Source organism: Aethalodelphis obliquidens, unplaced genomic scaffold, assembly GCF_003676395.1.
Source record: "Aethalodelphis obliquidens isolate GAN/ISIS:26980383/991018 unplaced genomic scaffold, ASM367639v1 scaffold8, whole genome shotgun sequence".
NCBI lineage: Eukaryota > Metazoa > Chordata > Mammalia > Artiodactyla > Delphinidae > Aethalodelphis > Aethalodelphis obliquidens.
In genome coordinates, this window is record NW_020837952.1 from 19,591,021 (window position 1) to 19,605,324 (window position 14,304).

General features: G+C 36.6%; 1 protein-coding gene across 1 annotated transcript in view; it reads left to right on the forward strand.

The window, feature by feature from the left end:
• The window catches only part of RAB21 (RAB21, member RAS oncogene family), a 30,166-nt gene that overhangs the window by 10,114 nt on the left and 5,748 nt on the right, over positions 1 to 14,304 (forward strand). Inside the window, exons 2-4 of the mRNA XM_027107045.1 lie at positions 3,720 to 3,779; positions 4,756 to 4,863; positions 8,083 to 8,146. Of these exons, the coding sequence (XP_026962846.1) occupies positions 3,720 to 3,779; positions 4,756 to 4,863; positions 8,083 to 8,146 (232 nt within the window). The remainder of the gene's footprint in view (positions 1 to 3,719; positions 3,780 to 4,755; positions 4,864 to 8,082; positions 8,147 to 14,304) is intronic.

Here is a 14,304-nt window from a genome sequence, read left to right on the forward strand (position 1 = left end):
AATAAAAATATGTACTCTAGTTAACAGAAGACTTATACTCATGAAAAGTTAACTTAAAATACAAGGTGGTATATGCTGTATATTACAAGATTAAGTTCCCTAAAGTTCTTCTGCATAGAGAAATTCACTGTGGGTTGTCTGGGTCATATGAGAAAGCTTAAAAATTCAAGGAAGAAGGGTGTAGGTCATGAACTGGTCTTGATAGGTGAGATCCAGATAGAGAAAGAATAGACCCAAATTAGAGAGGAATTTTATCAACAAACAGAATTGGAGGGAATGTATAATATAGACTATATAAGTTTCTGAGTAAGTAGAGAAATACTGGAAGCTTTCTTGGGAAGATAGATGTGGACAAAGGGTGGAGGTCCTTGGATACAAAGATAGGCTTTGAGACTTTTATTTGTAGATTAGGGCTCCCTGACTTTTATAAAGGAGAAGCTTATGAATGATTTTTTAAAAAGTGCATAGCACAGTACTTGGTGGAAGGTAAGCATTCAATAACTGTTAGCTAGTGTTAGCAATAGTAGTGGAAATGACTGCGTAGTGTCTCACTGTATGGATGGACTATATTTGTATATTTTTAAAAAATAGCCTATTGATGGACACTTAGGTTATTGTCTTTTTCTTCTTCTTTCCTTTTTTCTTTTTTTTTTTTTTAATAATCGTCGCTGTAATGAGCACTCTTTCCATAAAATTGTTTTTATACATCCGTAGTTCCTTAGGAGAGACTTAACACTATCTCTGAACTTACGGGAGAGTGATGGTAAGTTTCAGAGGGACTAGTAGAAAGAAAATGATGGAGCTTTACCAGCTATAATTCACTCCCCTCTGCTGAGAAATCCCCACAAAACTCATGACAAAAAGGCTATTATGGTATTAGCTGCCAGCAGGGATGTAGTTCAAGCATACTTATTAAAAATGATAACTTATTAGAGAGCTCAGCTATGGATATGATAATGTTTTTTTTATTTGTTTTTAATCATGGAGGCTTTGGGAAGATAATTTAGCATGTAGACCAGAGAACCAGAGTGTGAGGTGAGACCAAAGGTATTTATATTATGACATAATACGAGACTGGTAGTCATAGAACTCCAGAGGAAATATAAAAGCAAGGCTTGGTAGGTTTTTTTAGAATATGGGATGACAGGGGAGGAAGAATATTCAGTGATGATATTCCTAAGATTCTAAACCTCAGTGACTTGGAGAATATGATCAAAATACTAATGTTGGAATGGAAAGCTGATTTTGGAGGGAAGATCAGTTTAAATATGTTTGAAAGAAGAGAGGGAGGCATTTAAGTTTACTTACCTATTAAATATTAGGATAGGAGTCAGGTTTTGAGTTTCTTTATATAACATTGATATTGAAACAGAACAAATAGTTGAATTCAAATAAGTTATACAGCTAATAAGTGGCAAAGCTAAGATTCAAATCCAAAGTTTTGCTTCAAAGTTTATATTCTTCGCCCTTATGCTATGAGTGGGAAATAGTCCTTTATTCATATTTATTGTCGTAACATGTATTTGGTCTTCTCATATTCCAAGTTATTTCTTTGTCATTGAATTTATTTCATACCCTTTTCTATATAACCTGTGTTTTGTTTTTTTAAAAAAATAAATGTATTTATTCTATTTATTTACTTATTTTTTGGCTGCGTTGGGTCTTCATTGCACGCGGGCTTTCTCTAGTTGCCGTGAGGGGGGGCTACTCTTCGTTGCGGTGCATGGGCTTCTCATTGGGTGGCTTCTCTTGTTGGGGAGCACATGCTTTAGGCACGCGGGCTTCAGTAGTTGTGGCACGTGGGCTTCAGTAGTTGTGGCTCACGGGCTCTAGAGCGCAGGCTCAGTAGCTGTAGTGCACGGGCTTAGTTGCTTCGCGGCATGTGGGATTTTCCTGGACCAGGGCTCGAACCCGTGTCCCCTGCATTAGCAGGCGGATTCTTAACCACTGCGCCACCAGGGAAGGCCCCTAACCTGTGTTTTATTTAATAAAATATCTTGAGTGTAGCTTGGGCTTTGAAGGCAGACATTGCTGGATTTGATCTCAGCTCTGCCATTTGTGTCTCTGTAGATTCCTTAGTTAATCACTAAATCTGGTGGCCTTTTCTTAGTTTTAATTTTCGTTGGTATACATACAGCATAAAGTCCTTCCTGAAATCTAGGTTCCTTCTCCTTCAGTAATAATTCACCATCCTAGCCTTTTATCTGTTTTACTTTCCATCTCTGCACTTTCTTCTATATATATACACTTAAATGTGACTGTCTTTGCATAGCTTTGAAGTTGGCTCTTTGTTCCTTTTTTAAACAGGTCAACTGACTCTGTTTTCTGATTATATTCCCTCTTCAATTACTTGATTCATTTTTCTCTTTTCTATCCTCATGCACTTAGTTCAGGCCCCTTATGTTTTTCTTTCCAACTTTAAAATAGACTCCTGTCTTCCAGGTCTAGTCCTGTTCTTTCTTCCTATCGTATTCATTCTCTTAAAATATAGATCTTATATGTCCTCACTGCTTAGAAACCCTTCATTGATTATCCATTGTCAACAGTATTATTTCCTAACACTCCTTTGGATGAGTTAGGTGTTTTTTTAGGGAAAAAGAAGTCAAATGAGTTTGGGAAATGCTTGTATAAATGCAGTTAGTCAGCCTTCCTTTTGGCAGAATTTTAGTGTGCTAATAGGTACTGTGAATGCACAAAGGGGATATAGAGCAATATACAGCAGTCCCCAAATATACCTGACTGTAGTATACATTAAAAAACAAAAAACTTGTCTAGTGTCTTGGAACACGTTTTATTGAGACCCACAAGGTAAAGTCCATAGGCTTAGATATGGAGTCAGGACTTTTTTTTCGATTAATTCAACCTTTGCCTATCTTTGTAGTCTCATCTCTAGCGTCCACCAGACCAACTTGGAGTTTCCCATAGGATGGGGAGTTATGTGTTTCAGGCTTCGGTGGCTTCACCCATCTGTCAGGAAAAACCCCCACTACTCCTAAAGGGGAGATCATTACCTTCTTTCTCCTACTACTTCTCCTAAAGGGGAGATCATTACCTTCTTTCTGAAGCCTTCTGTGACTTATCCAAGCAGGCTTTACACTTCCTTCCTCAGCATTTTCCTATAGTATACTTGGCAAGACCGTCCATTTTAACGATTATCACATGGTATTTTAATTCTCTTTATATTTTAGTTTCTGCAGTGGACTATAAGCTCCTTGAAAGCTGGAACCATTTCCTTTCATTTCTGTGACATTAGTACCTAGGGCAATTATTAGATATAGTTTAAATAATTGAATTATAAAATAATTGCAGGAAAATTTCCAATAATAATGGTATTCATACAGTTAACTATCAGTAAACATTTCTTTTATCTCATCTTAGAAGTCTCTTAGACGCTTTCTATAATGAGTAGGTAGGTGGCATCAAATTAAATGCGAAGAAAATGCTGTAATGAGGAAAAACTAAGAAAACATATTTACCCATTTTTTTGTACTTTTCGTAACTTGTATTCATAAAACAAAATATCTTTTTCTTAGATTAGAGTAAAAATAATGTTCTGTCTTCAGTGGAAATAATGTTTAATCATTAATAAAAACTCAGCGATTACTTTTTCTCCCAGATAACTTATTTCATATTGATATGATTCATTCATCTGTAGCTTTGGAAATAAAAAATGTTATTTTATGTGAAACATTGTTTAATGTATATCTCTCTTTTCTTAGGCATCATTCTTAACAAAGAAGTTAAATATTGGTGGGAAAAGAGTAAATCTTGCTATATGGGTAAGTTAACCTTTTCAACTGTATGAGTGAAGGCCTAGAGTACCTATTCCTGGTTCTCTCATAACTAATTGGCTCAAAATTTTCTGGATTTATTTTAGTTAACTGAAGTTTAGCCAAAAACTTTTTTTTTTTTTTTTTTTTGCGGTACGCGGGCCTCTCACTGTTGGGGCCTCTCCCGTTGCGGAGCACAGGCTCCGGATGCGCAGGCTCAGCGGCCATGGCTCACGGGCCCAGCCGCTCCACGGCATGTGGGATCTTCCCGGACTGGGGCACAAACCCACATCCCCTGCATCGGCAGGCGGACTCTCAACCACTGCGCCACCAGGGAAGCCCCAAAACCTTTTTTAAATAAACATTTTTTTTCTAAAATCTGGCTAAGAATTTTATCTTGCATACAATTGTATACATGAATAGTTCTATCATAACATTTTAGCTGGAGAAGGGTCAACTCAGAGGGATTCCATGTCAGAGAAAGGGGTGGACAGCCTGCCTGGCCTTTTTTCCCCCATCTTCATATTCTAATCCTCCAAGGGAATGGCCAGTGGAGAGTAGGGCAAGGATAATGCAGTAGTGTACCTGTTGGCAGGTGGTCCTGGTGCATGCTCTTTCTCCTTGTCTCCTCTCTCTGGGGAGAACCTAAATTTAGTGCAAGGCCTGTTCCTGGCTTATAATGCCATTGTGGCCCATTCTGACCCTTTGGCAACTGAAATGGTTTTTTAGTGAGGGTGGGAAGATTGCTGAGGAAGAGGAAGGTTGGGGAGGGGAGAAGTAATCTTTATATAACAGTAAAACATTAAATATTGATTATAACTTGACTTAAAAATTTTATTTGTAACCTGTTTTGTTTCTTTTAACAGTGTTTTGGGGTTATCTATAAATTTATACCCCACTTTCCAATTAAACAAAAGTTCACTGTAGTTACAGTAACAGATGTATTTTTTCTTCTGATCTAATAAGAGTTTATTGCTTTATTTAGGATACAGCAGGTCAAGAGAGATTCCATGCATTGGGTCCAATTTACTACAGAGATTCAAATGGAGCTATTTTAGTTTATGATATAACAGATGAAGATTCGTTTCAGAAGGTATTCTGTTTACTTATGGGTAGATGACTTAATAGAACAACACTGATTTTTTCAAGTCTGCATTAACATCTTTTGTTTACTAATGTGATTAGCCTTGGCTTTAAAGGTAAAGTACAGTTTGTGCATAAATGATGACCACTCATTTTTTTTAATGGAGTATTTAATTCATGTTAACAATATGGATATCATTTATTAATAGTTTATTACATGGCTTTCTCAGATATTAGGAAAGGGAAATAATCTGAAGTAAAGCTTCAGAAAAATATAGAGGCTTTTTTTCTCCCTATTAAAGAAAAATCACATACATTTTTTTGGTTCCATACACACTGGCCACCTGATAACTTGGTATGGATGCATGGGCAGGTTCCATAATTGTGGGGAGGAAAACGAAGAACTAAATCAAGTTTAAGCTTTTTCTTCTCACTAAATTTCCTGGAGGATATAATATAAATTTTAAAAGGACAATCTAGGTAGTGTTCATTTTAAAGCTCCTCCATTTTTTTTAACCCCTCTTTAAACATTCACCAAAAATAAAGAATTTTTATAGTTGTTTGGGACCAAAAATGAGTGACCATTAAACTTACCTCTGAATTCTCATCACAATTAGGATTGTGACTAGTTACTTATTTGACCTTTTCTTTGAAAGCCCTTCTTGGAATAACTTTGTCAAGGATGTTTAACTAAAGGGGGTAATTTCCAAGGTAGAGACTTTTCTTGCCTTGAGTTACAGGTTTGTACTTGTTGAAATTACTTGCCTTTTTAGTTTTTTATTTTTATTTTATTTCCTAGTATTTAACTGATGAAGCAGATGTACAAGTTAGCCCTTGGATTATTAATGCCATGTGGAAAAACTTAGTCCAAGGAGTAGAAAAATGAAGCAATAGGTAGCTTTCAGATTTAATGACATTTAAAAAAGATATATATGTGGGGTGCTGTTTGTTATCCCTCCCTGCCTTTTTGGCATAAAAAGAAATGATTTAAGTATTTTATTGCTTAAAAGAAGGTGGAGTCTATTAGGTTGAAAAGTAACTAGTTGTCTCTGGCTGTATAACAAAACCCCCAAAATTTGGTGACTTAAAACAATGAAATATTATTTCTCGTGGTGTTTTAAGGGTTGACTGGGCAAGTCCTCTGCTCCATGTGGTGTCAGTGGAGTCAGTCATGCAGCTGCATTGAACTGGGGGTTTGGCTGGGTGGGAACCTGGATCCAAGAGGGCCTGGTTTTCCTCCACATGGCCTCTCACTCCATTTGGTGTCTCATTCTCCAGTACTCTCTCCACATGCTCTCATTATTCCATATTCCAGCCAAAGCTTCTTATGTGACAGCTGGATCCCAAGAGTGTAGCTGCCTGACCTTCCTAAGGCTTTAGTCTGGAATTGGCATGGCATTAGTTCTGCCACATTCTCTTGGTCAAAGCAAGTTACAAGGCTAGCCCAGAGTCAAAGAGAGAGGAAATACTCTTGGCAAAGAATTGGTGACCATCTTTAACTCATTACAGAGTGTATGGGGGTAATGAATAGGATGCCTGTGGAGGGGGATCTGATTGCAGATGAATAACAAATTTTTAAAAAATTGGTTAGATTTAGTAGGTCTTGATACTATATGTACAGGGAGTAGGGTAATAACATAATTGGATTCTGGCATGTTTCCTTTGAAGTGATGAGGATGTACATTTTATACCAGTACTGTCAGATTTTTCTTATATGAAATCAACTAAGGGTGGAAGTTAAATGCTTCTCTGAACATGTTATACATATATGTGAGTGAAACAAAAAGATGGGACTGTACTAAGAAAAGTGTAGTTCAGTGCTATTATAAATTGTTGATTACCTTTGTTTTTATACAGATTTTGTGTTTACTACAGTTCCTTTGCATTCTTGCAGAGAATAGGCGTGTGAAACTGTTACTTTGTGCATAGGAACATATGCACAGTAAATGCTTATCACACATATCTAATGTAATTTTTGTTATTTGTAGATGTGTGTGTATTTTTTTAGGAAGGTATATAAGTTCTGTGTCATTTGATTACATACGTACTAAATTCCATTACACAAAAATGAAAGTAGGTATCCCAAGTTGGTTCTTTATCCTGTTTTATGGTAATCAATATATTTAAAATCATGAGTTCAAAAGATTGCTTAATTTCAGGGACTTGCCTGGTGGTCCAGTGGTTAAGAATCCACCTTTTAATGCAGGGGACGTGGGTTCAGTCCCTGGTCAGGGAACTAAGATCCCACATGCCGCGGGGCAGCTAAGCCCGAGCGCTGTAACTACTGAGCCCGCACACTCTTTAACCCACGCACCACAACTAGACAGCCCACGCACTGCAACAAAGAGCCTGTGTGCCACAACTGAGACCCGACACAGCAAAAGAGAGAGAGAGGGAAAGAAAGAAAGGAAGGAAGGAAGCCCAGCATTAAAAAAAAAAAAAAAAAAACCTAATTTCAGTTTACTCCCCACGGTGCTTGCTGCTCTGCTCCATCCGTAGTGAAGAATCAGTTTGCCACTGGAGTCATTGTGCACCAGGGGCTCTCCACCAGGGGGCAGCAATGTCTAGAGACATCTTTGATTGTCCCACCTGGAGGATGGAACTGGTATCTAGTGGGTAGGAAGCCAGGGATACTGCTAAGCATCATACATTGCACAGGACAGTCCCTCACAACAAAGAACTATCTGAGCCAAAATATCAGTAGCGCTGAACTTGAAGAAACCTATCCTACGCCAAAGGATGAAATTTTATTTTACTCTTTTTGGTACCTATATACATTTTGTTTTCCTTTAAATGTGTGACACAGAAGCTCCTATGCCCTCTATTTGTGACCCAGTTGGGTTACAAAAGATTTTTAATTAAGCCCATGTTTTCTTAAGTCCAAAGTGATTCTCTATAAGCATCTATTATCAGAGGCTGGAATTGACATGCTTTTGCTTTGGTGAACAGCTTTGCTTGGATTTATGGGCAGTTATGAAAGTCTGTAATTAGAGATGCTTGTGTTTATTCTTATGTGTAGATATAGAGAGAAATCTTTCCATTGGATGTTTGTCTGTGTGTGTGGTTTGCGATATAAATGATCCTACAGTGAATCATTCCTAGTAACAACTAAACACATGGACTGTTTGACAAAATTTTGAGGTATTTTGACAGTGTTGAGTTTTGGAGTGTTGTAATGGTAGTCATTGTTACAGGATTTGTTTTAATATTTACTCTTTTGTGTACACAGGTTAAAAACTGGGTCAAAGAATTACGGAAAATGTTGGGAAATGAAATCTGTTTATGTATAGTTGGTAAGCATCATTACTTTTTAAAAATGTCCTTTGTTTCCTTAACACTTTATTAAAGAATAGTAAATCAGTAATTTTCATTTTAAAGTTACATGAAAAAAGAAGAGTGGTATTTTAGTATTTAATATTTTAGTATAATTTGGGATTTGGAAGTGATCTTTCAGGAGGTTCAGACATCTGTACTTCAAGGAATGCCTTTGGGGAGCAAGTGGGAAGCCCTAAACATGTAGGGCATCAAGTCCCCCAGCCTTGCTTCAACTTGACCCTTGGTTTTTCATCATAAGATTATTTTAGAAAAGAAGAGTTCAGCAACTACTTTACAATATAATTAAAATCAATGACTTAAGCTGTGTTCTTGTTCTGTATATTTAACTATACCCATTTTTGAGTTAAGAACAAATGTGACTCCAAAGATATAAGTAGATCATGATATACTAGACTGGAAAAATATCTTAAGAGGTAAAGTAAAACAACTCTAGAATTCACTCTTGGACTTCTGGCATTTCTCTTTGGTTTCCTTTTTCTTTAGAGTATTATTTCTATGATATAACAGCTAATTATTGGTCAATAAAGTGTTCCAGACACTATGCTGTGTACTCAGTGGACATTATCTCATGTAATCTTCACAACCCTATGAGGGTTTTGTAGAGGAAGCTGAGCCCTGGAGATACGTACTTAATAACTTGCTTAATATCATGCAACTATCAGAGATGGGATTCAAATTGAGTCATTCAGACTCCTCTGCTTATGATATTAATCCTTATGAATAGCCTCAGGTTGTTTTCTCTCTTCCTTTTTATGTAACTGATAAATGGCTTGGGAGAAACCAGGGTAGTTTTAGTGGAGGACATAGAATGGAGTAGTCACCGTGGGCAAATTCAGCTTTTAGCCTTAAGAATTTTTTTGTTTTAACCTGAGTTTACATTTCTTACATTTTGTCACCATTAGATTGGTAAACTTTACAGGTCCAGATCAGGGTGCAAGTTTTGGGAGAGGAACAGGAGCTGATCTGGCCTGCTTTTTAGTCTAGATGCTAGATGTTAGGCTAGATGATGGGAATATTTCAAACAAGAACACTGGAGTCGTAGACCACATAGGAGTTTGGGACCAAAGCTGCAGCTAGTCATTGGTAAGTTTGGCCTGCTTTTGTCTGTCTGGTATATTGGACTTACTGGGAGTGGAAGTGGTCATAGTAGGTGAATGACTAAAGATTTGATGATTTGGGATTCTGGTTATCTCTCAGAAGAGAGGAAGGAAGTAACACATTCTAAGAAACATAGCTAACATATTCTTAAGAAAGTCAAAGAAGGGATTTCCCTGGCAGTCCAGTGGTTAAGACTTCGCCTTCCAATGCAGGGGCTGTGGGTTCCTCCCTGGTTGGGGAGCTAAGATCCCACATGCCTTGGGGCCAAAAAACCAAAACATAAAATAGAGGCAATATTGTAACAAATTCAATAAAGGCTTTAAAAATGGTCCACATCAAAAAAATCTTTAAAAAAAAAAAAAAAGAAAGAAAAAAGGAAAGTCAAAGAAGCCTCAAGAACTTGTTACTTGACCAAGGTTACAAAGTAACATTTAAAAAATTAGCTGGGTGGGAATTCCCTGGTGGTCCAGTGGTTAGTGCTAAGCACTTCCACTGCAGGGGGGCACAGGTTCAATCTCTGCTACCGGGACCAAGGATCCCACAAGCCTCGCAGCATGGCCAAAAAAAAAAAAAAAAAATTAGCTGGGTGAATAAACTTAGGATAATTAACTTAAACTTTGTATTCTTCATGTTCATATTCTTAGAAGGTTTAGTAATATTGAAACTGGTAGCTTACTGCCCCCAAGTAGGGTTAGATACGTCTCATTTCATGTTATATAATGTTTATTAATGTTTGGTATAAAGTATAAAAGGCTCTCACTCTCCCTTTTCCGTTGGCAAGTGTGACATGGAATTCTATTTGTAATTCAGAGTTGGAAGAATTTTGAGAGCCCATTTACCACAAAAGGAAAATTTCACGAAGTTACCATATCTGTGTAACCAGTACATTAGAAGCCCCACCAGTACATTAGAAGCCCCCTTTCTTTTTTTTCTTTTTTTTTTTCTGTGCTCCTTTCTCATCCCAACACTACCCCAGTTGCCTTCTCCTCACCCCAGACATAATCCTGACTTTTTACTGAAGGGACTGGTTGTGTTCTGAATTTCAGAAAATAGGATCATGTGTGTATGGGAGCTATTTTGTCTGTTGTTTTGGCTTTACATTATGTTTACAAGATTCCTCTATGTTCTTGTATATAGTTGTACTTCATTTTACTCTCTTTGCTATCTAATACTTAATTCTATGAATATTCCACAGTTTATCCTTCTGCTGTTGATGGACATCTGCATAATTTTTTCCACGTCTTCATTTTCATTTCATTCTATATATGTTCAGTGTTTATTTTCTCTCCTGTTTTAAAACTAACTTCAAAATAATACTACCTCATAGCATTGTGATGAAGACTAAATAATGATTTGGAAAACACTTGGTATAGAGTAGGCATATGACAAATATTTGTTCCTTTCCCTTTACGCAAGACAGTCCTTCAAACATTTGAAGCCTACTTGGATGGTTCACCTAAAATCTTCCCTAAGTTTTCAACTGTTTGGGCTAACTTTCAGAAATCCTCATCATCCTGATTATTTTTTCCTAGGTTTATTTCGGTGTATCAGTGTGTCTCCTACACTTGAAATGAATACTAGAATCCAAACATTGTTGACTCAATGTATACTATAGCTCTCTCTTTTTTTAAATCTTCTTACTGTCCTTCTACCAGCATTGCCCAAGATTGGATATACTTTTTAGCAGTCATGTCAACTCAATTTCTCTTTTACGTAGATTATAGTTAACAAAAATCAGAATTCCTTTTTTATAAGTATTGGTCTTCTGTCAGGCTTTCCCCATCTTCCTACATAACTAAATTATTTAAACCTAAGTGTAGGAATTTCAACTTGTCATAGGTTTCTGAATGTTTATGTTTGATATATAATCTACTGGCTTTTTCATGTGTAAATTAGATGCTGAACCTTCTAGGTCCTTATCTAAATCACTGATAATGTGTAAAGCAGGAAGAGAGAACTCTACTAGCAGACTTTTCCCTCTAGTTTTAGTTAATCCATTGATCAGCACTCTTGGCTGTGGTTGCTCTGTTTAATAGAGTATTTTGTTTCTAGTCTGTCCTTAATATTTGTATGTTTGTTAAACAAATATTTATTATTAATAATAGCTACCATTTATTGAGTGCCAATAAATGGTATTCTAAGTATTCTAAGAACTACACACTTATTTCATTTAAGCCTCCTGACAACACGGCAAGAAGGCATTGTTGCCATTTCCATTTTACACATGAGAAAATGGACTTAGAGAGCTTGATACTTCCCAAACTACATAGTATATAGAGATAGACCTGGGATTTTCATTTGGGTCTGTCTGCTACTTCAAGCCCATATACTTAACCAATAATGTATATTGCTGGCTATGTACCAGGCTTTGAGAATAATGTAGTGAATAAGTTAAAAAATAGATATGGTCCTTGTCTCCCCAGAGCTTATCATGTAGGGTGAGACAGAAAAACAAGCTCTTATTGTACATTATGATACATGCTATCAAGGGGTTGGGGGTGTGCTGTGATAGCACAGAAGCAAACCGAACTAAATTGGGGGAGTGGTGGTTAAGGGATTTCCGAAGCCAGCCAGGGTTGTGGTAGGAAATGTGTTAATTATCATGAGTTTAATTCTCTCATAACAGTATTGATTTTCCATTTGATCATTCACTGTCATTTTCCATTTGATCATTCACTGTGATGGCTGAAAAATACTCTATTGAACACATCCTATGTGCTAGACTTTTTACATATATCTTATTTTCACATTAACCTTGCAAAGTTTATTAGCTACATTTGTACAAAGTGAGACTAAGGGGTTAAGTAATTTGCCCCAAATCTTATAGTTTTGAAATGAGCCAGGACTTAAAAACAAGTTTTATCAGATTTAAAAATTTCTTTCCACTAGGCCACACAACATCCAGTCTAAGCAAAATAAAGTTCTAAGGCCGTCTGCCCTTAGCAATGGGTGTATCCCTTCCGTGTTCTTAATTCAAATAGGTATTTTTAAAGAAGATAAAATTTTTAGTATTCTTAGCAGGATAGCCTTTTCCTCTCCTATAGCTTCCGTCAGCTTTCCCCCCTAGCCTTTATTGTACTATACTTTCAAGTAGGTGCTTACTTTGGTGGTTATTCTTATTTTCAGGTGTTGTAAGCCTATTAGAAAGTTCCCAATGTGGCTGCACAGTAGTATTGAAACAGATATGAGCCTCAACCACAAGCTTTAGCTTTCTTGCTTTTAAAAGAACATAGCTAAAAAGGTCTTGAACTTTGGAAAGGTGTCAGTCACTGACAGGCAGTTTTGTGATTTCGTCTGTGCTGTTAATCCATTATGAGCACTTAATTGTTCAAAGAAATAGTAGTTATTTAGTAGAGGGATTTTTTTTTGTTTAAAATATTAATTATGTTATTAAAATAGTTAGCCATTTTAATAATAACTGGTTTTAGGGAACTCCCTGGCAATCCATTGTTTAGGACTTGGCGCTTTCATTGCCGTGGCCTGGGTTCAATCCCTGGCTGGGGAACTAAGATCCCGCAAGCCGTGTGGCATGGCCAAAAGATTAAAAAACAAAAAAATACTGGCTTTATTAAAGTTTAGTTAAGTTTAAAATGCTGTTAAATAATAAAGCAGTGTCAATAATTTTCCCCAAATATTCATGTGAGGCAACAAGGTGATTGTCTACTTTCCCTATCCTCAGTTTTTAAAAATAGATGTTAGTAATTATGGTGGATTTTTAAAAAAGAGACATTAAAACTCTAACAAACCAACTCATAGGGTTTTAGTTAATTGCAACAAAAGTCTCCTTTGATCTGTAGGAGGCTGTTTTACCTTTTTACAGTGGCAGAATCTTGTGCCTCCATTTGTTGGAGCTGCCTGCCACTAGGTGGTGCTTTGTGCATTCTTCATAGCATGAAACAACTTATTCCACTGGTGACTGTTGGATATATTGGTTGTAATATTTAGCAAATTAAAATTTTATTGATAAAGTATAATGTGGGAAATCAGAACTGATATGTGTCTTCTTGCTGAGATAGGCTGATAACTGTTCAAAGAAGGAAGAGTTTATTACTGAATTTGTTAGTACCAGCTGAGCTTTAGTAATGTCTGCTTCCCTCCCTCAACCTTAGGCTATGGTGTCAGATCATTGCTTAAAGCTGCACGTAATTAGGTGCTCAGATTATTTGAGGTCTTCATATACAGAACCTCTGGGCTTGTACCTCTCAGTTCTAAGCATCACATCTTTCATTGGGTGCTTACTTCAATACTTTATCTGAAATTGTCTTCTAGACTCTCTAAGGTCCTGAGAAAAAATGACCTTATTTACAAGGTTTCCTTTTTTACCCCTATAGGTCATAATAGAAGAAATGAAAATATTTGTTTAAAGTGTCCTTTCTTAGGGTATTTTTCCCCTTTTCTGTATGTTATTTCCATTGCCTTTAGCACTCTGTCCAGCCTACTTACCTTAATCTCTACTGTGTATATAATAAGGAATCTGCATTTTGCAGTTCCTACACTTTTGTTCTGGTGGCTTTATGGCATAATCTCAGTTTGGTTCCATTGTTTAAGGAGAGCTAAACTTATTTTCAGTAATTTAAAATCTGCATGATGTTCATATACTAAGTTGTCTCATGTTTTTAAAACAAATGTAGTTTCTTCCCCTGCAGTGGTGAAGTACTTCAAAAGCCATATATTTTAATGCTTTCTTTAACCAGTTAATATCATCGAGAAAACCAAAATATTCTTAGGATCCAAGAGGCTAGCCTAATATATTTTCATGAACCATAATTATTGATTGGGGACCATTTACACTTGGCTAAGACTCATAGGTTTATCCTTAGGATTCCCTAGTGAATCTTAGTCCCATTTATACCCTAAATCAGAAATAGTGCTTATCTCTTTGGAAAAGTTATTTTCTCTGACAGAGGCTGCAGCTTCAGGAGGGATGTGCATTGAGCCATTTGAGGGAGGTTGAGGCATTCACCTTGACAGTCATGATCAGCCCTCATATCCAAATGTCCTGAAACCTTACAGTTTC